The sequence below is a fragment of the Micropterus salmoides genome, unplaced genomic scaffold (genome assembly GCF_014851395.1).
Source record: "Micropterus salmoides isolate LMB-PRFRI ecotype aquatic unplaced genomic scaffold, ASM1485139v1 Ms_hic_scaffold_18, whole genome shotgun sequence".
Classification (NCBI taxonomy): Eukaryota; Metazoa; Chordata; class Actinopteri; order Centrarchiformes; family Centrarchidae; genus Micropterus; species Micropterus salmoides.
The window spans coordinates 1,240,556-1,266,983 of NW_024040928.1; the positions used below are offsets into that span (position 1 = coordinate 1,240,556).

The 26,428-nt window shown below is 45.3% G+C and overlaps 3 protein-coding genes across 8 annotated transcripts in view; 1 reads left to right on the plus strand and 2 right to left on the minus strand.

The window, feature by feature from the left end:
- The first annotated feature begins 269 nt into the window (after positions 1-269).
- Positions 270-8,271, plus strand: rmdn3 (regulator of microtubule dynamics 3). Of its 2 annotated transcripts, XM_038726488.1 has the most exons (13): positions 270-942; positions 2,133-2,322; positions 2,516-2,659; positions 3,418-3,763; positions 4,690-4,792; positions 5,415-5,475; positions 5,562-5,637; positions 5,712-5,789; positions 5,975-6,073; positions 6,660-6,713; positions 6,926-6,993; positions 7,114-7,194; positions 7,333-8,271. In XM_038726488.1, exons 1-12 carry the CDS (start codon positions 741-743, stop codon positions 7,169-7,171), a joined length of 1,479 nt encoding a protein of 492 aa, XP_038582416.1. In that variant the 5' UTR covers positions 270-740; the 3' UTR covers positions 7,172-7,194; positions 7,333-8,271. The 2 variants fall into 2 exon arrangements, with proteins under 2 accessions (XP_038582416.1, XP_038582415.1); XM_038726487.1 differs by lacking the exon at positions 6,926-6,993 and having other exon boundaries at positions 272-942.
- Positions 8,272-8,284: 13 nt separating this feature from the next.
- rad51 (RAD51 recombinase) lies at positions 8,285-14,138 on the minus strand. The gene is made up of 10 exons (XM_038726494.1): positions 14,063-14,138; positions 13,334-13,420; positions 12,093-12,230; positions 11,184-11,301; positions 10,942-11,033; positions 10,629-10,723; positions 10,232-10,345; positions 9,795-9,924; positions 9,458-9,579; positions 8,285-9,337 (listed from the first exon to the last, which is right to left on the minus strand). The coding sequence occupies exons 2-10, from the start codon at positions 13,415-13,417 to the stop codon at positions 9,214-9,216; spliced, it is 1,017 nt and encodes a 338-aa protein (XP_038582422.1). The 5' UTR covers positions 13,418-13,420; positions 14,063-14,138; the 3' UTR covers positions 8,285-9,213.
- Positions 14,139-19,819: 5,681 nt separating this feature from the next.
- Positions 19,820-26,428, minus strand: part of cenpe (centromere protein E) — a 30,738-nt gene continuing 24,129 nt past the window's right edge. For 4 of the 5 annotated variants that reach the window (XM_038726462.1, XM_038726461.1, XM_038726460.1 and 1 more), the window contains 9 exons: positions 26,070-26,282; positions 25,549-25,752; positions 24,134-24,310; positions 23,888-23,988; positions 23,575-23,672; positions 21,681-21,813; positions 21,253-21,596; positions 21,126-21,164; positions 19,820-20,018 (listed from right to left, as the gene is read on the minus strand). In XM_038726462.1, coding sequence (XP_038582390.1) covers positions 19,951-20,018; positions 21,126-21,164; positions 21,253-21,596; positions 21,681-21,813; positions 23,575-23,672; positions 23,888-23,988; positions 24,134-24,310; positions 25,549-25,752; positions 26,070-26,282 — 1,377 coding nt within the window. In that variant the 3' untranslated portion in view covers positions 19,820-19,950. The remainder of the gene's footprint in view (positions 20,019-21,125; positions 21,165-21,252; positions 21,597-21,680; positions 21,814-23,574; positions 23,673-23,887; positions 23,989-24,133; positions 24,311-25,548; positions 25,753-26,069; positions 26,283-26,428) is intronic. The other variant, XM_038726459.1, reaches the window with a different exon arrangement.

A 26,428-nucleotide genomic window follows, 5' to 3' on the forward strand; every position in this document is an offset into this window, starting at 1 on the left:
GAAATAAAAATAAATAAATAAAACAATAATATTAATTGGAGCACTGGGGGCTGTGACCCCAAAACTGGGAGAGTGGCTCCAGCAGATTCCAGGTAAAACATCAAAGGTCTCTGTCCTGGAGAGTGCAGTCCTAGATACTGATACCTCTTGTAGAGGACCCGAGCCTGAGGATGACACATAACAAGGGGAGATTTAAATGTAATATTCCTTGCGAAAGTGAGCTCGTTTTATTTTGTAAGTTGGAACCGGAAGTTACTTTCCCACATGCTAGCCTCCTTGTTGACAGTGGTGCTAGTGGATGTGATGCGGGTGTTGCTGATGTGATGTAGTTTCTCTTTTCATTTTCGTAGCATCATTGCTGCTAGCCGACTACCATTGCACATCTCGATATGTTGTAAAGGTAAATCCTCTAACCTTACTTCGAAACGGGTCGTGGGAACATAAAGGTGAGATCCTAACGGACACTTGTGATATTATCTGCGTGTTATTTAAAGTCGTCACTGTGTTCAGCCAGCGAAAGGTTCATGACGTAAGGCTAACGTGCTAGCAGTGAGCGTGCCCCGTATCAGCCTTATTTTCTACACTAATCTACGTGAAGAGGGTCCGGTCATGTGGTTGGAACCCTGAGGTCCACTAACGATACAGCGACATGTGAAGGAGGCGTTTGTCGGTAACTTAACGGCAACTGACAGTAACGCGAACGTTAACGTTAGTTATCAACGACCTGCGTCTGCGCAGAAATGAACACGCCGCTCGGACGGAACGGGTTAATCGGGCTTGCTGTGGGGGCTACAGCGGGCTTGGGCTTGGTTGCCTTCATCATTTACAGAGAGGTCAGCAGGAGAAGATGCCAGAGAGTGGTGCTGGAGGCCCAGCCTGCTCCCCGGCTGTTCGAGGCGGCGGATGGAGCAGCGCTGCTGCGGGAGACGCTGGAGGCACAGGGTGGGTAACGGGCTCTGCTCTGCCCGGCGCTGGTGCGCTGATGTGTGTGTTAGAGAGAGAGAGAGAGAGAGAGAAATGCTTGGTTCCAACTGCGCAATCTCGTCAGGTATGGTGATAAATGATGCATACCACATGTGTGATGTTAGAGGTATTTTTCCCGAAATGCATTGCAGTTATTATCAACCACAGCTCACCGTAATCACTGTTTGAGTTCGAGATGGGTTGTATTGCATTTCATTGGAATTTCCTATTACAGGACTGTTTATTCTGAGGCTTTAACCTGGCCTGTGTGTGAGCAGGGTTTTAGGGCTTACTGGCCAGAAAACAGCAAATAACCTGATGGTTCTAACATTTGCAAAGGTGCCTTATCTCAGTTGTTAAAACCCTGAGACTCCTCAGACATGTATTTCCTACACTTAAACTGGAGGTAATTAAATAAGAGATGTGAGCCTGGGGACAGCATGCTGTTGCCCTTGCCTCTGCCTGCCACGAGGATAGCAGTCCACATGACCTCATTCTTAGCCTTGCAAGTTGCCCTTAGTTGGCCCACAAGGCTGCAGCCCCACATCACTCCTTCAGGCTGAGCCTGGCCATTAGGTCTCCTACTTCCACATGCTGACAATACCTTTACATGGAGGCATCCAGAAGACACCCTAGGTCTGATCAGTGGCAGGCCTGGGATTCTTGCTGATCTTGGGGAGGTAGCCCTTTGCCAAGGTTGCGCTGCTCCTTAAAGGTTTTTGCATTGTTCTTACTTTGAGACCAGTTTGCCCCCCCTCTTCCTGCCCCACCACCATGTTAAAGCGGCAGTTCACTGAAGCCACAGCTTTACAATTTGCTAGATATCTGGAAGGAATGAAAAAGAAGTCCATGGTATTGGAAAGAGCCAGTACATGGTGGTTCAGGCCTCATTAGGGTGTCTTCTGGATGCCTCCATGTAAAGGTATTCTCAGCACATGGAAGTGGGAGGAGACCAGGGTCCAGAAAGAGCAGGAGGACGTAAGTAAGGAGAATCTGATGTAGGGACATCTGGGCTGCTGCCCAGTCAGCCTGGGTAAACAGGGGAAAATGGATGGATGGATGTTCATGTTTGGTGGGTGGGAGAAGGGTTAGGGATTGGGGTACAGTTAGGGATTGACTAAATTACAAATCCAAACCCACATGTTAATATGTCCTGTCTCCTTGTGCAGAGGTGGAGGCCCAGCAGCAGGCTCTGGCAGCAGTGGAGGCAGTGGTGCAGGGCCTGTCCCCAGAGCAGCAGCTGGAGCTCAGGAACCAGCTGGACCAGGTGCTGAGCTGCGTGTCCTCGCTGCGCGTGGAGGTAGCTGAGCTGAGAGGCGGCCTGCAGGACATCGCCGTGCAGATCATCCAGGATGTCAAGTGAGTGGTCGGACTTTGAAAGCTGCTTTTTATGAAGGTGAAACATACGACCTATAGCACAGTGAGAGCTGATCGGTATCAGTCCGTGTAATAGAGGGGGGTGTTAGCTATCAGGATGTTCTGATAATGGGATCAAACAGACCACGTGAGGGTTGGGGCTGATGTGTTCGTGTTCCTCTTCGCCCACATTCAGAAAGGGAGTGGAGGACAATCAGCGGGTACGTCGGCGGCGCCACGTCATCCACAGGGAGCGTACCGACTCCACCGGCTCCAGCTCCATCTACTTCACTGCCAGCCAGGGCGTGGCCAGCACCTTTGAAGAGACCAGCGAAGGAGGGTATGTCCTGGGTTGGAGTTGTTAAAAAGGACTTTTGTTTTTCATTTGTTATACTGATGTATGTGACTGATGAACCGGCAGACAGATTCATTCATTCATTGTCCGATACTTAGCGTCCTTTTTGCTGTGATAGTCTTAGTTACTTGATCTTGTCACTTTAAAGCTGCTGATCAGTGCAGATCTTTTTGTTGTTCCTGTCTTTGGTCTGTGGGGCAGATCAGGTGTCTGAAGTCATCTGCCTCCTTGATTCTTGAAAACAGCCTGGCCTGTGAGTCCAGTAGAGATGTACCATTGTGTAGGGCTGTGATCCCGGATTTATACCGCTGTGGACATTTGTAATGGTTTCTTAACAAGCTTAATGAGCTAATTCGTGTTAATCTCTAAAACGATTAAAGACGGGTAAATAGTGCCACGTGTGGCTAATATTATGTAACTGACTGACATTTATTCGGCCCAGGTGTTTAGAATGAAGCTCGCACTGGGCTGGTGAGGCATGTTTCAGGTACCTGTGAGACGATGAAATAGAACCCAGGAAGACCGGCTTGAGTCCAAGACCGATGAGTTTGAAGGCTTATCAGGTGCACTTGATAGTACAGCATTCATGTTAATGTAGTCGACCAGGAAGGCGGGCTTGCATGTCACTGATCCATGCTGATAGATTTAACTGTACATGTCCTTGTTTTGATTCTGAGACCCTTTGTGTCCTAAACACTGTGAACAGCTTCATAGAGACTACTCTATCCCCATGTGTGTCCCAGGTACTCGACGGCCTATGCTGAGTCGGACTACACAGACCGGGACACAGACAGAGAGGAAGGTGAGCGGGAGCCTGAACATGAGTCTGAGGAAGAGGAGGACAGGAGCTGTGCCACTGTGCTCACCCTCCGCCAGGAAGACTCCCAGGAAGAAGAGGTGGAGGAGAGAGGGCTGGAGGAGGAGGAGGATGAGGAGGAGGAGGAGGAGGGGGGGAGGAGGCTGCATCTGTTGACTGAAGTTCCCAGCGGGGAGCTGGCCCTCCTCCTGGCTCAGAGTGACATCCTCCACACAGGAGACGCTAGCTTAAAGGCAGAAGGCTTTCGCCTGCTGCTGGACAACAGAGCAGAGGTACGGGACAGGACTCTGATCACATGACCATTTCAATTTCAAAACACTATTTATCCCCAAGGGGCAATTGTGAGGCCCGTAGATTTGTACAAATTAAATAAAAAACATATTTCATAATAAACATAGCCTAATAAATTGATAAATAAATAGACAGATGTATATGAGCGTTGTCACCAAAGTCCAAAGCAGCATTACTAAATGATATAAGTACATTATTAAACATTCATAAGTAATTATGTAAGTATAAGTAATTCAGTAATTCATGTACTGTATAGGTGGATTGTAGTGAGTATAAATTCAAGGCACAATGCAGCCCTCTGCTTAAGCAAAGATGGAAGAGCTGTATCATCAATGTACTTCATCAAGCGACAGTTTGACTGGGTGTAAAGAATAAAAAGCAGAGGTGAGAGGACAGAGCCTTGCGGGGAACCAGTTGATGTGTACAGGCCATCAGATAATGTATCATTGAGCAGGACTCTCTGTGACCTGTTGGTAAGAAAGTCCATTATCCACAAAATCAGTCGGTCGTCTAGGTGGAGAGTTTCTCAGCGAGGATATGTGGCAACAAACTGTTAAATGCTGAGGAGAAATCGGCGAAAAGGAGTCTGGCTGTCGTGTTGGGAGAATCCAGATGTTTGTGGATAGTGTGTAATACAAACCTTTGCATCGTCCACCCCTCTGCCTGAGCGATAAGCAAACTGAAGTGGGTCCATCTGTGCATCTGTTATCTTAATAATAATTAGAATAATGGGTTACTGTAGGACCAATAACAGTAGCTGCTTGTCTTGTCACACACAGTCAGGGTCAGTAGTCATTAAAGAACAGTCAGTAACCAGGCTAATTCCATGAGTTTAATGTGGGGAAAGTAATCTGATTACAGTAACGTGCAATGAATTACTGGTACTTTTCTGATTCTGTGTTGGCAGTATGGAGACAGCAGGGAGTTTCTATGGCGACTGGCTCGGGCTTACAGTGATATGTACGAGTCCACTGAGGACAAACAGGAGAAGAAGACCTATGCGCAGCAAGGTAACGGACACTCACCCTTTACCCACACACAGCATTACATCAAAGGGAAGCAAAGGTAGAACGAGCCAATCAATGAAGCCTCAGTGGAAATACATTGGAGAGAAAGGGCTAGCGTGGCCCTGCTTGTGGGCCCTGCAGCACGGCTCAGATGAGTGTCTCGCTGCTCCGTCGCTAGTTTACCTGTGTAGGTGGATGTTGAAAGGTAGGAGCATCTGCGTAGAGAATGTTAAGTAGGTAGCAGTGCTCCTCTAAGACGATGTGGAGGTGGTTCAGGGGAAACACTGAGCATAGAAAGAAAACAGCTCGCTACTTCTTTAAAACAAATTCTTTCTGTTTAGCAAATCTACCCAAAGTTAAAAACTCCATTTTACACTGGCAAGTATCCATGTCGCTAAGTATTTCAGTCTGAAGGTCCTCCACCTTTCAAAGACTGTGGCAGAAACAAGACTGCCGGGGCGACCCGGGTAGCTCAAGTATCCTGGGAGGAGGAACGTACCCTGCAGAACCAGAACTCAAGTGACGCTGTCTGCTCTCAAAACTGCTGCCTTGTGACGTAACATGACTGTTTCAACCTGCAAGACTATTGTGGTTTTTGTGACTGAGCTGTGAGCTGCTGTTGCAGGGCGAGAGGAGGCGGAGTTGGCCCTGAAGAAGAACGGCCTGAATGCTGAGTGTCACAAATGGTAAGATCAGTGATCTCACTGTGGGGTCACAGATGTCGCTCCCCACCGCTCACCGTTTGGTTAAATGTTGGTGTTTTGGGTTCCAGGTTTGCTGTGCTGACGGGACTGACCTCGCAGCATGAGAGCATGCACAGCAGACTGAAGAGCAGCCACATATTAAAGGTAACCCAGCACACTTGGTGTGTGTTAGCCGACACTGTGGTGTGCAGTATGTGACAGGGTTTCTGTCTTCTCAGGAGCATCTGGACCGTGCACTCGCCCTCAGAGACGATGACCCTGTGTGTTTCTACCTGCTCGGCAGATGGTGCTACGAGGTGAGACAAAGGGCTGTGGTTTGCTGTTGTCGATGACTCTGGTCTTATCGGACGACCATCAGACATTCAGATGTCAGGACTGTGAACTACAGGCAGCCACATCGCTCCAAAAGTTTAAATCTTTTCGTGAGACTTTGACCGCACTCGAACTTCATTCAAGACCCGAGCTTTGTGTGTCTCTGCAGGTAGCCTCTCTGGACTGGTTGGAGAAGAAAGCGGCTGCTGCCCTCTACCGGAGCCCCCCCACCTCCACCCTGCACGATGCCCTGGAGAACTTCCTCAAGGTACTAGACTGCTGTCGCTGTCCAGAGATCTTTGCTTTACTCTGATCTCGCTTGTTAATATGTCCTCCGTCCAACTCTGCAACAATACACACCCAGTCTGGGGGGGGGGGGGGGGGGCTGACCAGGGAGGGTTTTATGGTGAACACACTGCCGCTTCTTGTTTATTGCTATGGGAGTGTCAGGCTCGCTTTTTGTGTACACTGTAAATAAGCAACCTACGACTGTTGGAGCCAGACTGCCCTTTGTCTGGTAGTGTCTGTAGTCCTGGAGGCAAGGGGGGGGGGGCATACAAAGAGCTGGAGGCAAGGGGGGGGGGGCATACAAAGAGCTGTCTGAAGCTGTCTCCTGTAAATACAGGTTAAAAGAGTGTTGGCGTTCCCATATTTAAATATTTATTGTGGTATTTTTTTATCCTTTGATGGTATGACAGAGAGAGAGAAGCGTTGATGTCACACCTCAGACCCACACAGACCAACAGGGCTGAACATCTGCTTTAGCAAGCTTCTCATTCTGTATTCATTTTCTTTATGGACATGCGGGTGTAAAACACTATTTCATATATTAAATCTGTGACTTGAATTTCCAGGCAGAAGAACTCTGTCCAGGTTTCTCCAGGACAGTGAGACTGTACATCGCAAAGGTAAAGAATCAGATCATTGAACAGACTGTACCAGAGACTTTACATACATCCAGCAGAGAGAGCAGCTGAGGCAGCAGAACCGTTCATGATTCACATTTGTGACTGTAAACAGATAGGTCCACACTGAGGTCACTGACCTTTCAATGTCTCCACCATCAGTACAGTTTTCGGCATACCTGAAACACTGACTCTCTCCTATCCATTCATTCAAGCATAAAAGCCAAGGAATGATGTTAGTGTGGAAACTGAGCAGAACAGGAGAGGGCTCAAAGGGCGAAAGGCAAGCAGTAGTTAGTTTTTTAGTGTTATCACAGTTAAGGAATGATTTTCACAGCTCACATAGCGCGGTGTATTCTTCAGTGTTTGACTGAGACTAAAAACACTGTTGGTTCACTCGTAGTGTCACAAGGACCTGGGAAACATCTCTGAAGCCACCAACTGGACTGAGCTGGCTCTGAAGATGCCCACAAACACTCATGATGTAAGAGCACACTATTCTGCTAGTCTGCGCTGCTGATTACAGCCAGCGCGTCACGGAGATGCGTACCACTGACACGCTGAGACTACCTGCATGCTATAAGGTTTCATTTTTCACTGTTGTCTTTTCTTCTTCTGTAAGGATGAAGAGACGTCTAAACTGGAGGCTCAGCTTCTAGTCTTAACTGGCAGAAAAATCTGAAGACTTTTTCCTCCTGAGATCCAGCCTGGCACCAAGTGGCGAGTGGGGCCGCGCCGCTTTGTTGGTGGATTTCTTTGTATACTGTCACTGTGAAATAATCTGGAGTTTATTGATGTATATTTATTTTCTGCTAACTTTAATATGGCTTTATTGAGTAATATGCAGTCTATTGAAATGTTTGTGTTTTCATATTTCCTCCCTTCCCTCTAGTGGAATCTAGTCATGCAGGTGGTTTAGCTTGTCAAGAGACCGATAACAGAGCTGAATCATTTCTACTTGTACTAATGAGTCTGAGGTTGCAACATAGGGACTAACAGGAGTGCAGACATTTCTCAGGTTCGGAGGGGAGGACGTTCCCCCAGCAGTGAACGATCTGAAACAGAGCTGCTGATAGGCCTCATCAGGGATCTTTTTAGAGCTTTAGGGGAAAGAGCACTACAACTAATAAATCTGATGAACTACACCCTTTATTGCTGGGTCCATCTCAGTGTTTAGTGGAGACGCTTCACTGATGTAGAGAACACGGTTTTCTTACAATGTGTGCAGTTAAGCCCCCAGTACACGGTGCAGTACAGCAGCTGTGCACGGCCTGTCTGACTGTTCTCAGTGGACCAGGACAGCGTCTTCATGCTTTGCGTGGTTTTGCAGTCCTTTTATGTTTTGAAGTGGAAGTAGAGCTGCAGTATGTCAGCGGAGTGTTACTTTGTGATTTAACATTTAATGGCACTTTTTGTTTTTCTACTTTTAATTTATTGTTGATGAGGCTCATGCTGCAGACAGTGGACATCATGTTAAACCTCAATATTCTGATCCCATGATGAAAAGTGAATATGCACTTAACTGACAAATGGATAACATTGAATAAATTTCTTTTTTGGATTTTTCTGGTAAATTTGTTGTTGCATGTTTAATCAAACCCTAAGTCACATATGTGTAACCATCCAGAAAAGCAAGAACACTGCGGTAAGTATGGAAGCTTTAGCTTTCCATGATAACAAATGAGACATCAATTTAATAGTAAAACAAATGAAGCTTATATACAGAAGGTTCCGGTGTAACAAACAAAGGGGCATAGCAGTAGTGACAGACGAGGCGTTGCTTCCCAGAAATGACCAAAGTAAGGCTTTACAGGAGCGCCGTCACTGCAAAATAATGTTTCTCCGAAAACAAGTCAGACATCAGCAGAACTGATAAAACTAGAGGCACACTGCATTCAGCGAAGAAAACTGAGACCTCGTCTGTAATTATGACTTCATATCTCATAATTATGAGCTCATTAGTTGGAATGGTGTTTTTGGCCCATAACACATTAAAGATCTAATAATTACGTCATTAAGAACTTGGAATTATGAGACCTTTTTTTAGTGATAACGTAATATAGATCTTTTGGTCAGGTTATATTTTTTGGTAAATATAACGGTAAAGATTTCCTTTTACTGAACTTTCATATTTATGGATGTTGTAAGTACATAGTAGAGATCTGATGAGACTGTAATTATGAACTATCATAATAGCACAGCATCTGGTAATAACGAGCTGCTGTATCATAACTGCAGAACGTCTCTCTTTCCTTAGCTGAGTGCAGTGTGCTTCAGTGTGAAAACTGATGCACCACTGGTCTCCAGAAGGCCAGGACCATCTCAGAGTCTGCCTCAGTCAGCACCAAACCAAATCATACAAGCCCTGACCTCCACATCTGGATTAGCAGGATTATCAGTCTGAGGCTTCGTGTGAGGCAGCAGTACACACAACACTTGAGTCCAAGAATGAGTCCGCAGGTGTGACGGCAACACCGCCCACCGCGCTCTGTGCTCTGGCGGCTCAGTCCTTGGCGTCGCCCACTCCATCAGCATTGATGGCAAACATGGCTTCAGCCTCTGGCAGGCAGGGCGAGTCGTAGATTTTACAGATCCTCGTCTCTCCTCGGCCTTTCCTCAGGTACAGGCTGCAAAGACATGACCCGTTTTAACGGTGGTGCCATCTTACAACCATCAAGCTGCACTTGTTTAAGCACCCTGAGTTCTGTTAAAGCTGTCAGCAGGAAGAGACGCACTGCATTGCTCACCGTGTGGTGGAGGCGTGAGCCATAATGTTGCCTCCAATTGGTTTCTTGGGATCTGCAGAAAACATGGCTGCCCCATCCACCTGTGCTACCACCTGGTTGGTTATCACCACGGCAACACCAAACTGTTGTAGGATTGGGGCAGACAAACAGTCATGTTAGAGAAGGCTGAGTTTGAACCCTCCCCATTAAAATCCATCACACTGTAGGTTCAGAGAGTGAATATGACCAAACTGGAATAAAACTTCTGAATGGCTGTCACATTGTCTGGGATACTTGATGCTACAGTCAGAGCGTGGCGTTACCAGGCAGTACACCTGCCTACAGCCGAGCCGCCTACCTCGTCAGCCAGCCGCAGCAACATGCGCAGGAAGCGTCCCAGGTGTCCCTGTCTGGCCGACAGCTCACCTCTGCCCGAGTAGTCTGTTCTGTACAGAGCTGTGGCGCTGTCCACTATCAGCAGAGCATACCTGCCACACAGTGAGAGAGTGTTAGCTGCAGGGCTGCACAACACTACAGGAGGTATTCAGTTACAGAGGAAAAGTACACACAGGTATATTTATAGACCAGTTAAGCTTCCAAAGACAGGTCTGCTGAAAGATTTACATTGGAAGTGTAAAAGTGCAGCAGGTGCTTTGTTTTATTTAATGTCTAAATAATAAAAACTCTCAGACAGCATCTGCATCAACAGCTGCCGGACTCTTAGCATCTGTGCTCAGATGCAGCACAGACACACAGGTTAACCCTCTGTTAGCACGACAGTTTGTGCTGCCTGACCTGGACTCGGCCATCATGGCGGAGGCCTGGTACAGCAGCTGGGTCTGATGGTCTGTGTTGAAGGCTCGGGCGTAGGCCACGTTGTCCAGAACGTCACTGCCTACCAGCCCATACCTGATGGCAAAGAGAGGCACATGAAACGACGGCACCTTCCTGCTATTTGAAGTGGTGCAAAAAGGCTGTTTGTGCATGTCCCAAATCTGAATCTGCCTTTCATCGCTCCAGTTTCCCCCAACCTCTCATGTAATTCCAACCTTTTCCCTTCACAGAACATTTTCCTACAATAACAAACATGTTCGCAGTGCAGAATGTGGGTGTGCTGAGCTGCACTGCTGGGCTAACAACTGTTGAGCGCTAATCTTTGCATTCAAGCTGGAAAGGAAAGGTGCGGACTGGCCTCTCCGCTACAGCGAGCAGTCTCTCTGGTCTGAAGGTTCCCTCTGTGTCGATGTACATGGCTTTACCTTCTCCGCCCCCCTGATCAATGGGCAGCTGTGGACACAAGAGACATTTTACAATTTCCAGTGCTCACCAGTAACCAGTACATACCTTTATTGTGTATACTGGGTATTTGTTCTTCTTCCAAATAGTTATGAGTGCTTTTGAACTGAAACAGTCTGAACTACAGACAAATGCCAGTGGATCATATTACATTCCACGACTTGTCCCGACAGCCCAGAGGCGCTCTCTGCAGTCAGTCTGAACTCTACCTGACAGGTGACAGCCAGCGTGTGGCACAGCTGGGTCTTCCCCGTCCGAAACTCTCCGAACATCTCTGTGATGGAGCCCGTCTCAATCCCACCTGCAGGACAGACCACAAGTCAATGCGGCACGCTTACTGTTCCTCCCATCTCCAAGTACTCCGTTCACATCATGATCCCAGGATCTGTCAGCCTGGGTCTAACGTCCACTGGGGCATCTCAAAACAGCTCTTTCTGGATGATATACGAACCCTGCAGGAGTTTGTCCAGCTCCTTTGAGCCTGTGGAGATCTGGATGATCTCTGCCCTCCTCTGGTGGAACTCAGTAGCTGTGGTGAAACCCATAGGCACAAGTTTGGCCGCTTCAGCCTGAGGAGGAAGGGCAAAAGGAAATGACCTAATACAGAGAAACCTAACAAGGCAGAAGAAACAGAGCTGAAGAGATAACCTGGTTGGGTCGAAATATCAGCAGATATTATCACAGGTGATACACGTGTGTCTGTCTTTATCTCTGCTGACAACTAGCAGTAAATATCAGCACAGATGTGTTTGAGGTCAAAGTTCTCAAGGGTTCCTTTTAAAAAATCTGATTATCTGCTGATATATCACCATCAGAATATTAGTGGATCGAAGTATCCCCGGTACCAGCCAGCTTGGACTAAGAGGCTGAACTGTTTCAGTAAGGTCAGAGCATGTTGTGTAATATCTACTGAGCACCTCCCGTGCAGAGACACAGCAGCAGTTGTGAATTTGCAAAGGCATTACAGTGTGACACAGAGACTACTGTCGGCCAAAGAAGCCCAGATAACTGGGGTGTTACAGTGATGCTGTGGCCTCTGGAAACCTCAACAACAACCATTCAAACTAAGCACTGGATCATGAAGCATGATTCTGCAGCTGACGGCCTTTTTGTCAGATTTATTCAGCGAAAGAATGTCTGGGTGGTTTTGGAGAAATGACAGCTACATATCTGCAAGTCTGGCTTAAAATGCCCCTTTAGGGCTAGGCTTTTCACAGATTACATAAAACATTACTGACACAAAGTATCCTCATGTCCACTTGCCCCCCTACAAGAAGGTGGCAGGCAGGCTGAATGCTGCATAAGGACAGTCCAGTAAGAACTCATCAATCACTCTGGGACACTGAGTAACATTTCTTACTAGGATCTTGTCAGCCTTGGCCTCGCTGATGCCCTTGATGTTGAGCAACTCCTTCTTGGGAGCATAGGCCACTGCCTCGATGGTGTGGAAACCTGCGTCCTCCAGCTTCTTGATGTCACTGGCACTGATTCCACACTGCTGCATGTGGAGAGATTGGAACAAGACACAGCTGAGCATTCATTCAGAGAGGAAACTGTAAACAGCAAACGTACCGCCAGTGAGCAGTGCCACGGCTGCAGAACGACATACTGTGAAATGAAGAAGTCAAGGAAGAGCAGCGCTGTGCGCTCTCTCACAGACTGCATCAGTGGGGGCGAGGCAGATGGCCGCCCACCCTGAGCCATGGTTCTGCTCGAGGTTTCTGCCTCTTAAAAGGAAGTTTTTCCTTGCCTCTGTCTCCTAGTGCTGCTCTTGGTGGGAACTGTTGGGCTTCTGTAAATATCATCATAGAGTACGGTCTAGACCTGCTCTTTATGAAAAGCGCTGTGAGATAACTGTTGTTGTGATTTGGTGCTATATAAATAAAACTGAATTAAACTGAATTGATGGATTCTAAAATGCAGACTGTTAGGATGGCAGCACGTTACCAACTCCACTGACCAATGGGCTGGACAGAACACAGAATCAGTCTACAGGTCACAGAGTGAAAAACGGCAAGACATTAGACAGCCACTCATTTCCCATTTAGTCACATGCTGATGGTAAAGTGCTTGGCCAAATACTCAAACTGTAAGCAGCTTACGTGAATGAAAGCTAAACTCCAATGTAGTGTGTCCCGCACGGAAAGGGGAAAATCATTGAAGATACATTTTTATAGATTCATCTGACATGACAAGAACCTCCGCCACGACTCAGAACTGGCTCATTCACAGTGTTTGGTCATTGCAACAGATTTTTATTGTCATGAATGGAAAATAAAAAAGTTACACTGATCTCAGAAAGCTCCAGACACATTTCCCTGCCATTCACTTCCATCCTGAGCTGCGTTGTTATGGAAACGTTTCTAAATGCGACCTGGCCAGATTCTCCTTGTGAAAAGTCACTCAGGCGCATATTTATACAGGAGACTGACATGTACAAATGACTAACACCTTTAGATAAGGAGGTCAACGCCACAGCTGTAGGAAGTATAAATATGAAATAAAATGTTCAGATGTTGACCCAGCCCAGTTTACTAACAGGCAAACAAAGCCCTCACTCAGAGAGAGCACGGGACATTCCGTTTATTTCAGGGTACATACCTCCAGCCTGCACAGAGGCTGTGGCCCGAAGTTTTCCTCCTCCTCTGCCTCTGCCTCCACCCTGGCCTCGCTCCTCATAGCCATGGTCTGCAGAGAGGGAGAGGAGGCTCAGCCACAGTAATGCTAAGAGACAAACCTTGCTGCCAAGTATGCGTTTTTTTATAACTGCTAAATGAATGGTCTTGATTGGATTCATTGGACTGTTCTCCCTAGTGTAATGAGCAACGGATGCTTGGTTTACCTCTTCCCCTTTTACTGTTGTTAGGTATGTACCATATGATAGCATTATAGTTAGTCATCATCTAATTGGAAATATTATAGCACTGTCTTTAAGTTTAAAGTACGCAGTGATGTTGATTTCGTCACACAGCGAAACTAAATAAAGTACAAAAGTAGGCAACTGTAGGCACCATCTTAAATTAGCAGGTTAACAGACTAACATTAGCTCATTTAACCTAAGAAAAAACTGTAACGTTAACCGGTGAGAACACTGAAAAGCCGTTAGCTTCACGAAGCTTCTCCTCTGAACAGACTTCACGGTCAGCAGTTTAACCCTGGTGAACTGTTAGCTTGGCCGCAGCACTTGGCGCTGTTTTCTCTCAGCTGCTTTGGAGGTAATTTAGCGTTAGCGTCAGTTACCCGCCGCAGACAGCGAGCTGACAAGTTCAATCCCAGTTAATACTTCTCCTCACCATCTATTCCAATAATCTGCTGTTTGATTTCACCTACCTTCTGCTTTCCCTCACACTCCGCTGTTTGATAACTAAATCTCCCGCGCGCAACGCACTAATAACATCCAGTGACGTTGTACGTACAGACGCCTCCTCTTCTTCTGCTGCGGCAGATTGCACGCAGCAGAGCCGCGTTGCTGCCCCCCACAGGTAATTTGTAGAACGACTGTGCCAGTGAAACGGAGAAAGTTTGATGCACATACACTGTTGCTTCACAATGTTCCGCCGTGAGTCTTGATTTCAAAGAATGATCTGTAACTTTGGGGCAGCTCTGTGCACAGGAGGCATCACTCTGTGTAATAAGGAGTAACATTAGTTTTTGACACACTATGGTGTCTCTGGACAGTAAATGAAGCGTGATGGGAAAATAAGAAATAAGTGCAACACTGAGAGAGCAGAGCAGGGGGTATCAACAGTGGCATGTGCTTCCAGTTTTCTGGAGGGCAGGATTGTTTATTGCTGTTCTCGTGTATTTCAATGCTGTGGCTTGGTGTCTCTGTCTGACAGTCTGGATGCCGATGATGGTGTGTATAGAATGGATGCTGATGTAGGATGGGAGTCTGTGAGCCAGTTTCAGTGCTTTGTTTTGGATTATTTGTAGACGTTGTAGCTGGTTATCAGAGATGGTGATCCAGATGGGGAGGGAGTATTCAAAGAGTGGTCTGTTCCAGAGTCTCGACTGAAAACTAAAGGGGACAGGCGAAAGGGCCCCGAGGCTCTGGAACAGCCTGCCCGAGGAAATTAGGTTAGCTGAGTCAGTGAACTCTTTTAAGTCCCTTCTTAAAACATACTTTTATAGGAGAGCCTTTCCCGATCTTATTTGACTTTATTTTATCCCTTTTATTTTATTCTCTTACTAATTTTATATTTATCTTAAACGTGTATTTTAGTCTTTTCAATGTTTCATGCTTTTATCTTGTATTGTTTTTGTATTATTGTCTCTTGGGTATTATTGTCTTTACACTTGTTAAAGCACTTTGTAATTTGTTTTTTAAAAATGCTCTACAAATAAAGATTATTATTATTATTATTATTATGTATGCCAGGTAAACTTTAATGATTGTAGAGGGTGTTGCGCCATGTTTCCCACAGAGGGCTTTGAGGTGGTTCAGTCGGTTTGCTTTTTGTTTCAGGTTATTGGTTTGTTTTGTCCAGGTCATGTTGTTTTGAAATGTTACACAGAGGAGTGTTGCTTCTTTACTGATATTGATCTTCTGGTTGTTCAGTGACAGGCTGATATTGTTGGGCTACAGGTGTTGTTTTTTGGTGAAGAGGACGCACTGTGTCTTGGCAGGGTTCAGTTTGAGCCTCCACATATTTGACCAGGTTTCTATTTCAGTTTTGCATGTATGAAGTTTCTTTGCTGCTTGGTTTAGAGATTTGGAGCTGGACCAGTAGCAGAGGTCATCTGCAAACTGTGAAACTGTGGCTATGATAGCTGGGGGGTAGTAGATGTCAGACATGTAGATGAGGAATAGAAGTGGGCTCAGAACTACACCCTGTGGAACTCCTGCTTGGGGAGTGAACAGAGTTGAGATGGTGGAAGCACCTTTAACTTTGATTTGGCAGTTATCGAGAAAGCTTGAAATGATGGACTGGGTGGTTTTTGGGAGTTTGGGTTTGGTGTCCAGTGGTCTGTATTTGAATCCGTTGTGCCATCATTTTAGAATGAGTGTTTCTTTTTTATTGAAGTTTCTGTAGATGGAGAATGTTGCCTGTGGTGGTTCTTCCCTTTCTGAAAATTGATTCTATGTGGCTGGGGAGACGTGAAGTGAGTATTCTTTCAAATAATTTTCCTATGTGGCTGAGCAGGCTTATGGGACGCTAGCTTGTGGTACTGTGTGAATCTTTTGACAATTGCAACTTTCCATGGTGAAGGGAAATAGCCAGTGGTGAGGCAGGTAGAGAGGAGCAGCCCGAGGTGCTGAAAGTAGATGGCTGGTGCTTGTTTTGTGAGTGTGGTGTCGACATTATCTTCTCCTGGTGCTTTGTTTTTCATCTCTTTTAGGTGCAGTTGTATTTCTTGGATGGTAACTTTTGTGAGGGGTTGGTTCTCTGTATTCAGGTTGCCGTTGTTTGTCTCTTTTGTGATGCGTTAGGCTATTTCTTGGTCAACCACAATTTTCCATACGTTGTCAAAATGGGTGTCTGTCGGACAAGAGTTAATCTTTTCCAGATCAGAATCAGAATCAGCTTTATTGCCAGGTATGTGTACACATAAAAGGAATTTGACGCAGGATTGTACGTTGCTCACCATGTGCTTACTCAGACAAAAATACAAAATAACAATAATAAAAATAAAATAAAATCAGACACAGACTTCAGTGTAGACAACACAAATATACACACTATGAACAAAAACAATATAGACATGTTGACAAATAGTACAGTGAGCAGAGTGCAAAGGATGCAGGAGTATGTACATGTCGGAGGTGGATGTGATATACATGCATACATGTGCACATGTACACAGTGCAATGAGTTACTGGGTTAGTGCACAAGAATTGTTCCTGACATCGTGAGTCAGAAATCAGCTGTTCATCAGAGTGATGGCTTGTAGGAAGAAACTGTTCCTAAGTCTGTTGGTTTTGGCGTACAGTGCTCTGTAGCGCCTACCAGAGGGGAGGAGCTGGAACAGATTGTGTCTGGGGTGAGATGGATCTGCAGTGATGTTTCCTGCCCGTTTCCTGACTCTGGAAATGTATAAGTCCTGAATGGAGGGCAGGTTGGCACGATGATCTTTTCTGCGGTCCTGACTGTCCGTTGTAGTCTGCTCCTGTCCTTTTTGGTGGCAGATCCAAAGCAGACAGTGATGGAGGTGCAGAGAACAGACTGGATGATGGCTGTGTAGAACTGGATCAGTAGCTCCTTAGGCAAGTTGAACTTCCTGAGCTGCTGCAGGAAGTACATCCTCTGCTGGGCCTTCTTGATGATGGTGTCAGTGTTGGGCTCCCACTTCAGGTCCTGGGATATAGTGGAACCCTGAAGGATTCCACAGCAGACACAGGGCTGTTGAGTATGGTGATGGGGGGCAGAGTGGGGGGGGGGCTCCTCCTGAAGGCCATCTCCACAGTTTTGAGCGTGTTAAGCTCCAGTTTGTTCTGACCGCACCAGAGAGCCAGCTGATCAAGCTCCCGTCTGTAGGCCGACTCATCACCGTCCCGGATGAGGCCGATGACCGTTCTGTCGTCAGCGAACTTCAGGAGTTTGACAGATGGGTCTCCTAAGGTGCAGTCGTTGGTGTAGAGGGAGAAGAGCAGTGGGGAGAGCACACACCCCCACCTCACCTGCTGACTCCTGTCAGTCAGGAAAGTTTGTGATCCACTGAAAGAGTCAGCATGTTCCTGGCCTGGTTGTACTTTGGGAGTTCATGACTGAGGTTAGCTTTGTTAAAGTCCCCAAGAACAATGTTGTTCATGATGTTTTTTCTCCACGTTAATTATCTGGTCGGCCAGGTGTAGTAACGCCTCTCTAACACAGGCCTGAGGTGGAATGTAAACAGCGACCAGAACAAACGAGGAAAACTCCCGCGGTGAATAAAAAGGTTTACAGTTTATAAATAATGTCTCTACGTGAGGGCTGAAAAGTGTGGCCTTTTCTTTATTGTCACTTATTGTGTCTGATGATTTGAGTGTTGTTGGTATGTGGTCTCCATTTAGGTTCTTGGTTTTTTGCCAGAATGTCCTGGGATTTGTCTTGGTTGAGTTTTCTGTTAGAGAATGAGCTGTGTTGAAGCGGAGTTGCTGCGGCCTGGTTTTATACCTCTCCCCGCCCCTTCATGTGTCTTTTTGCCCTTACCAACTTGATATATGTTCCTGTTACATATGTTCCTTCTTGCTGGACTTGTGTACAGCCCCTCAGGTCGTTCACCGGCTTCAATCATTTGACCCCGCCATTTACACACTCAACTTTTTTAAAGATATTTTGTCCCATTATCTGTGATAGGACAGTTGAAAGAGGAAATGCAGGAGACGACATGCAGCAAAGGGCCGTGGGTCGGACTCAACCCAAGGGGGTAAGCCAGAGTTGGAACAGTGAAGCCAACCAAAGCCTGTATGGAGGGCTCCATGTAGGCCCAAAAATGACTTCAAATCCCTGTGACAGCCCGTCGCACATGAGATATAACCGTATTGCTTAGATGATAAACTTTTGGCAATCTAAAAACATTCGGCCATCAGTGACGCTGCGTTGGTGTTTGGTAGGTGAGCCTTGTAGGTGGGCTGATTAAACAGAGACGAGCTGCCTCAAACACACTGAGCCATGAAACTTTTTGTTGGCGCAGCTATCAGAATTACTGTTTCTGCAGTTGCTCTACGTCATTAAACCACGGTCATGCAGCACGATCGTGCACAGTAGATGCTGGTGCCAACAGGAAGTGGCCCTGTAGTAGTATTTTATTGGTCCAAAACCGACTTCACTGCTCTCCATTCAAATCAGCGGGGTGGCTTCGTCTAGTAATATACTGTCTATGCCTCAACCGGGTGCGCGCTCTATCCTGCACCCCACCACTCAAGAGCATCTTTCTACACTCGTGCCGACGGTTACGTCATTGCCTTTACACCTGGTATCTTCCCTTTGCTGACCTCAGTATGTTCTTAACCCCAGACACCTTGGCAGCAGGGGAGAGGGAGTTCCCCTGGCTGTCCCCTTACTACAGGGCCTCTGCCCCGCCACAGCAACATCTGGAACACTTTATATTTCACCAGTGTTGGGAGTAACGCGTTACAAAAGTATTCCTTTTTGCTGTATTGCCGTAATATAAGGCATTACTCCATATCTGTTATATTATACCGGTTACAATCTCAGTAACGTGCATTACACGCATTTTAACCTGAAATAACGTTTTTTGTGTTTTTAATTATTCACCCAGAAACATTTCAGCCCCAGAAAAAAACAAATCCATGGGTAAGAGTATCGTTATTTCCTGCTGCGGGAATCCGATGGTAGAGATGTAGGGGGTGCAAACTACCGGGCAGCTCTCCTAATGGATCATGGGTAAATATATTTCTATAGGCTGTTTGTGCTTTAACGAATTACTTTCATGATCATAGGCTGCTGTCAGTTCATACTGACCGAACCTGTCGGAGTGTCAGGAGATTCAAACAGCATGATGACGTTATGCTGCTGTACCTCGTGCGTAAATGAGCACAGCGTCTCTTAATGGGGAGACGATCTATCCTATTTCACCCCCCCACCCATACAGCACAGCTGGTATCAGAAAAATGCGCCCATTAAACAGCAGTGACAGTAACGCAAATGTAAAGCATTACAATTCACAGACAGTAATACTGTAATATAACTCATCTCAAATGACAGCAAATAATAATCTATAATGTATTACATTTTGGAAGTAACTCACCCAACACTGTATTTCAAAACAGTAAAAATATTATATGAATATACTAACATATGAATATGCTGAAAATTACTGATAATATGGGTTTAACACCAACTCAATATAAAGGCCTTAATCGTGATCTTAACTATGGATACTCATTATGTTTTATTGGAAACTGATTCGTAACACCATGTTTAAACTTTGCTTCCACAGTATTCATTTGTAATTCATGGCAGCAACAAACCTAGCTACATTACTGTTAAAAAAAATAAAAATCAAAGACTCACATGAACAGCATCAAATACATCTTACAATGATTTGACACATGTCAGTCCTCAATTGTATCCAAAAACTAACATTTAGCTGGTCCTTCCTAACATTTCCATTTGGCTCCTGAAACAGTCACTGGACTGAATGTGAATGAGAGAGTCAACAAACTTTATTAGTCAAACTGTAAGAAAGACAGAATGTCAAAGAAGACACTACACAACAATAAAAAGCCAGAAACATTGAAAAGACATTTAAAAAGATTTCACGGGAGGAACACTTTACTGGGTTTTACACATCTCCTCCCCGTTAGGAGACTTAGGCCACCACTCCTCCTTCCTGTCTGCATCTGCAACACACAACACATTTACTTTAACAGTACTCACATTAATATACATAAACAGAATCAAATGACCCTTACAGGTCTCCATCTTTTGTCTTGTGATGTTCATAAAGGTCTTGGACAGATGCACAGGAGATTTGTTGTTAATAATGTGCCAGTAACAAACAGTAGTGGTTGTAATAAAGTGTTTCAGTCACCCGTCAGTGTTTGTTGTTGCTTCTAGTTGACTATGCCATCACAGGACACAGTTTATGTTTGTAGTATATACACAGGAGGTGCAGTACTATCTTAATCAATTCCCGCTTTTTAACTATGAATTGTGGGCATTTTCCCACTTAAGAAAAAAAAGGAGTGCAAACCCTCAAGCTAAATTCTAATAAGTCAAAGTCTTAAATAAAAATGATTAAATTCATTGAATCAAAATCATTAGAGAGCATCTTAGTTTGAAAGCCCCACTATTTTAACCTACCTGGTGACATTTCGACCTGTACTGTATTTCTGTATGTACTTTGTACCCCCTGTTAATATGACGGGTAGACTAAACACTGGAAACACCTCAGTGTGTAACAGAACAGCTCAAAGCACCACAAACTGCAGCCTCAAAATGAGCAGCCAACACATCTCTCAACAGTTTCAGCTCAAACTGAACTTCAGAGGACTTCCTGCAGGACTGCTGGATCATTAGTTTGAGCTAGTTGGTCCTACTGGAAAGCTTGGTGTACCCTCTCAAGCTCCATCTGTAATCATGACTTAACATTTTAGTGTTTTGACTGAAAGACTTGAAAAATTATTGGTCACTACTATTTTCCAGTAGTCCTAACGTTTCATGTTGTTTAAATAAGTTCATCTATCTTGACATCCAGCAGTGTTTACTCTACATCGATTTATTTGTAGCTGCCCACACAAATTAGTTGGCTAATAAATTTAGCTGACACAAATGAGTCAGCTAAAAATGACAGCCATGTACGCTGTACACTGCCGCTAGTCAATATCGACTTATCGACTGACTCAGGCTTTAAGGCTCAGTGGGAGACTGGTGAAGTCCCAACACCCCATGCTTCTGTTAGTACACCCTCAGTGATGGCCCAAACACAGTGATGTTACAGCAGTTACCCTTCTCTGCATCTGGTGTATCAGGAACTTGGGAAACCTCTGGCAAAACAAACAGCTCAGGTCTTTATGGTGTTAAGACTACCAGACAAACAGCAGTACAGGGAGGTGAACTTTAGATGTAGCTTACCTGGAATGGTCCCGAGGCTGGAGTTATCAAAGAACTGCCTGGGACAGGATCTGGACAGCAACTCTGAGCTTCCACCCACATCAAAGAAACTGCTTTTCGGAGAGTCCAACAGCTTCCTGGGAGACTCCAAAACCTTCCTGGGAGAGTCCAGGACTTTCTTGGGAGTAACCAGAAACTTCTTTGGTGAGCAGAAGACGTTGGAGGAGTCTGAGGCCATGGGAAGGCCCCTTTTAGTGGGAGTGCAGGGCGATGAAGGCCTGTCCACCTCTGCCGTGCTCTTCCCCTTCATCCTGATGGCTCTGTTCTTCCACTTGCTGATCTCTGCCTGCTGACTGGACACCGAGCTGGTGTGACGGGGGACAGATGTCAGAGCAGCACTAGAAGATGGACTGAATCACATGAACTGTCCCCAAACTGCTTGCCCTTACCTTTCCAGCTGGCTTATTTTAACCTGAAGCTGTTTGACTTCTTCCTCCAGTTTGGTCTTCTCCAGCAGAATGCTGCTCTTGATCAAACCTCTGGGGTTGGTCAGTCTGGCATGAAGGTCCTCTCCCTGCAGGACTGAATTCAACATGACCACATCCTCTTTAAATGCACTTTAAAGCTGCATTAATCAACGTTTGGCCACAAAAGGGCAAAAAAAAGTCAGCATCCATCACCAGCCTGGCAGGTGTGTAGTGTGCACACAATAGTGTCAGTTAGCTGTACGAATTACAGGCCGGTTAGGTCTTGTCCGATCGTTGAGCAGAGAGCTCCCAGTGTTAGCGGCAGGCTAGCAGCTACAAATGCTGAATTCATTCCTTTACTATAACTGTTCCATTACATTAGTCCTTGTTGTCTCAACATACAGTTGTTATACAGTGAGGCTACACTGGGAGCTCTTTTAGCAGCGCTGGCCTGTTTTGCCACAGATTTGCTGATACTTAGGACTTTTTCTGCTATTCAGCATTGTGCCATCTTTGAAATCTCTTAAATGTTAAAATGCTGTTTAACATTTGTTTGGGAATGAGCAGTCTATCTTTGTAACTTTGCTATAGAGGCTTTGTAGTAGGTCTGCAGGCATACCAAAGAGAGAACACATTCTCTAGTGTACAAACTACAAAGCTGAGTTACAGGTCTTCAGCCTCTTTAAGTAATTAGCACCAAACGAAGAAACTAAGGAGTACTTTTGTTTTTATATTCATTTAATTATGCTGTGTGACTCAGTTTAAGTTCTTTTATTCAGATATTGGAGTTTTGATGGGAGAAAAACATTTCTAATAGAGATGTTTCATTTAATATTGTGATCCAGCTTCCAGTGTTTATAAGGATTTAACTCTTGAAACTGGGGCTCAAGAAAAATCTAACTCAGTGTTGCCAGCCGAAGCTAACAGCTGTAAGCAAGTAGAACTACATTTTCCCCAAGATAAAAGACAATGTATACTAGGGCTGAATGATTAATTGCATTTGCTATATTATCGCCATGTAACAAAACGAGATTTTCTAATAGCAAAGGCTGCGATTGCACTCTGGGCACACGACACCCAAGAGGAAAGCAGTCTGCAGACGAAGGTGATGCTTCGTCTGCACGTTACGCTGTACCTTGCCTTCTTGTTGTACAATGGCCTTAAGTTTGACAGTCACACACACAGCCACCAGTCAGCTCAGGAAACATCTGTGAAACGGCGTTTCAAACCAAACTCACAAGTCTGAAAGAGGCGCAGTCTGTCCCGAGTTACAGCTGCTGACCAGCATCTGAGGGGGGAACTCCGGTGTTGTCGGAGAATTACTAAACTTGTCTATTAAACACGAGAGGCGTCACTTGGTTTTATTGTCGTTGGCCAACTTTTGAATTGAACCTCAAACTGTTTTTGTTGAGATGGACTGAACTGTGGGTTTTGTATTGAGCGCTTACTGTAGAACACACTGTGGTGAGTTAGTTTTTCTTGTGGTCTGTAGGCCGACCTGATGATATATCATATTATTTAATGCCATGACTTGACTCTCAAATGATCTTTCTCATATTAGAATTTGATATTTCTTCTCCACCATTGCTCATAATAATTCATGCATCACCTACTTTCATTTTAACACAGGCCTGGCCTACAAGAAGGAACAGTGTATGTTTAATCTATGTAATGTTGTGTTGGTCATATTATACACCGATTTACTGCTTGTCCATTTTGAACAATACAGAAGGTAAAGACTTTAAAGAAATTAATCGCATATTAAATCGCAATATTGGTTTAAAAAAAATAAAATTTATATATAATTTTTTTTTTCGCAATTAGATTATTTTCCAAAATCGTTCAGGTCTAACGTATACACACACTGCTGACTTACATGACTCCTCTCCTTGCTGCTGTGATTTCCTCAAGGTCTCCTTCAGTTTCCTCAGTGACTCTTCCTTTTCATTCAGCAGTGTGGTCATCCTCTGGATCCTGAGGGGGGCAAAGCTCTGGTCAGACCAGTCAGTCGTGGAATAAACTGAATAAACTCTGGAGGACTGGTACAACATACTACTGAATGGATCAATCATTTCTAACATGACTGGGAAGAGAAGGCAACCACAGAAATGCTATTAGGTACATCCAAGAGATGAGAGAAAACCAGAACAAACAAAACAAAGGGTCAGACTGCATCCAAAGTCTCTTACTCCTGTTTGTGTTTAGCAGATGCTGAATTCAACTCCACGTCTTTTTCGAACAGTTTAACTCGGAGTTTTTCCAGCTCAGCAGCACTGGGTGATGAATTTCCCTGAAGCAGAAAAAGACAAATATTAAAAAAGCTGCTCTGTGTAAGTCTAAGGACCCAAACTGAAATGGTTTACCCAAAAAACAAACAAACAAAAACCAGACCACAATAACAAACTGAGATCAGAACACGAGCCCTTTAGACAAACCTCAGACTGGTGCAGTCTTCTGTTGAGGGTTTGGATAGTATTTTCCTTGTCCTCGACTTGTGCGCGGCTGTCCTGCAGCTCTGTCTGCAGGAGCTGCATAGCCTCTTTATGGTTGGAGACCGTGTTGTTGGCTTTAATCTGAGCGTCCTCCAGCTGCTCAATTTGTGCACACAGAGCCTGAAAAACAGAAAATGTTTGTCACCATCTGCACACACACACACACACACACACACGTTTCCAAGTCGTGCCACTTTGAGATGAGACTTCACACGTGGTGCTCTAGTTAGTGTTTGGGGCAGCAGGACGGTGTGTGTGGGACTGAGTCAGAATAAACTTGTGTGTGTTCATGGTGATGAAGGAACATGTCACCCAGTGCAGTAGTGAGGCTCACTGATGGGTTTACTAGTTTGTGGACAATAGTGGAGCTGTGGCTCAGAGGAAGAGGAGACATGAGGCTGTGAGACACATACAGGACTTGTTAGCAGATCCATTCACTGTTTGTTTGTTGTCAACCAATCCCATCCCACAGAGCCAAAGTCCTTCTAGGCAAGTCATGCCACTCGGCTGCCATCTTGGCAACTGCTGCGGGCATGTACTTCGGACGAAGAAGACCAGGCTCCTATCTGAATGAATGGGTAGAGCGCTAGAACTGCACTTCTGCTGGTCACCGGGACATAAAAACTACATGAGTGGAATCGGCAATAAAATCTGATAAAAATCGCTGAAAAAGTCTGACAACTTTGCCCCAAAATATTGGTTTCAAAAGCGTTTTTCTCGGTTATACTTCTACTACGCATGTGTTAACACTTCCACGCATACACACTAGAAGAATAACGGACCCTTACGTGAGTGGAACCACACGACTGGCTGAAATATGATTCCCGCTTTGGCTGTTAAAAGCAGATGATTGGCTTTCTAGCGGGAGGGGCGGGATAACCGCCATCTTTGCTGTTACAGGCTTTTCCCATAGAGTTGTACTGAGGAGGTGACCGAGTGGCGTGTCTCCTCTAAAATGTTTCTGTTGACAATAAGAAAAATATTAACTGCTAATTTTTGTAATCCATTGAGTTTAAAATATGTATTGGCCTATCACCAACAGAAAAAATGCACTTTCCAAAATGTGATTAATAAAAAACTCATTTCATTCATTCACTGAGCCTAAGTGCTCAAACAGAAACTAACAAACAGACACATATTCATACACTGGTGGAACAGCCGCCAGGGGCAATTTGGGGATCAGCATCTTGCCCAAGGACACTTCGACACGCAGCCTGGAGGAGCCGGGGATTGAACCGCTGCTCTTCCGATTAATGGGCAACCCACTCTACCCCCTGAGCCACAGCTGCCCCGTGTGTTACTACCCTATGTGATGACATCAGTCACGAGCACATATAAAAGACTTATGGCGGACATACTTTGACTTTGTCTTCAGTTTGCTGTAGCTGAAGAACAAGTTGCTGGTTGTCTTTCAGCAGAGAGAGTTCTGTCTTCAGAGGAGCTCCCTCCAGCGCCTGCAGCAGAGTGGAACTCTTGCTTCTCTCTGAGCTGAGCTGAGAATAAGCCTGACTGTCCAGCAGCATCACCTCTTTACACAGACCATTCTGTTCATCAAAGATGGCCTGCAGGAGTCAGGTAGATAAAATGACATTAGAAAGACAAGCAATAACACTGCGATACATTCACTGGGGAAAACAGCAGTCATACCAGTCCATGAGGACAATCAGGCTGCAGGTGTCAATGAATTCTGTTCAAGTTTTCCACTCCTTCTTTCTATCTGCTTCTAAAAACTATGACTTAATGAATATGATATCATTGTCACCAAGAATTCTTGATTCCAATTGGGTGGCAGGTGAAATTGTAGTAAACAGACAGCTCTTGTGTCTCTGGTTTAGGGTTTGGTTTAAAGTTAAGTGATATAGTAAACATGTTTACTTACCTGCAGGGTCATAGCCCTGCTGTGAGCCACTGTAGATCTGTGGTCCTGCTCACAGCTCAGGATGCGGTGCAGCTCGCTGAAGCTGGTTGGCTGGTTGGCGAACACGGCCTGCATCTGCTCCGTGAACCTCTCCTTGTCTCTGACCTCAGCTGACAGCTCACTGGGGCAAGACGTCATGCTGGCCCACAGCTTCTCCAAAATGATGGCCATTTGCTACAAAAGCAAGTGTCATCACAAGGCTTCAATACAGGAATGTTTGAAAAATGAAAATATACAGGAGGAGGGAAGCACAATCACAGGCTGGAGAAACAACTTTAGTGGGTTTATACAGACCATTTAATTTCACAATAGTTGAAAAG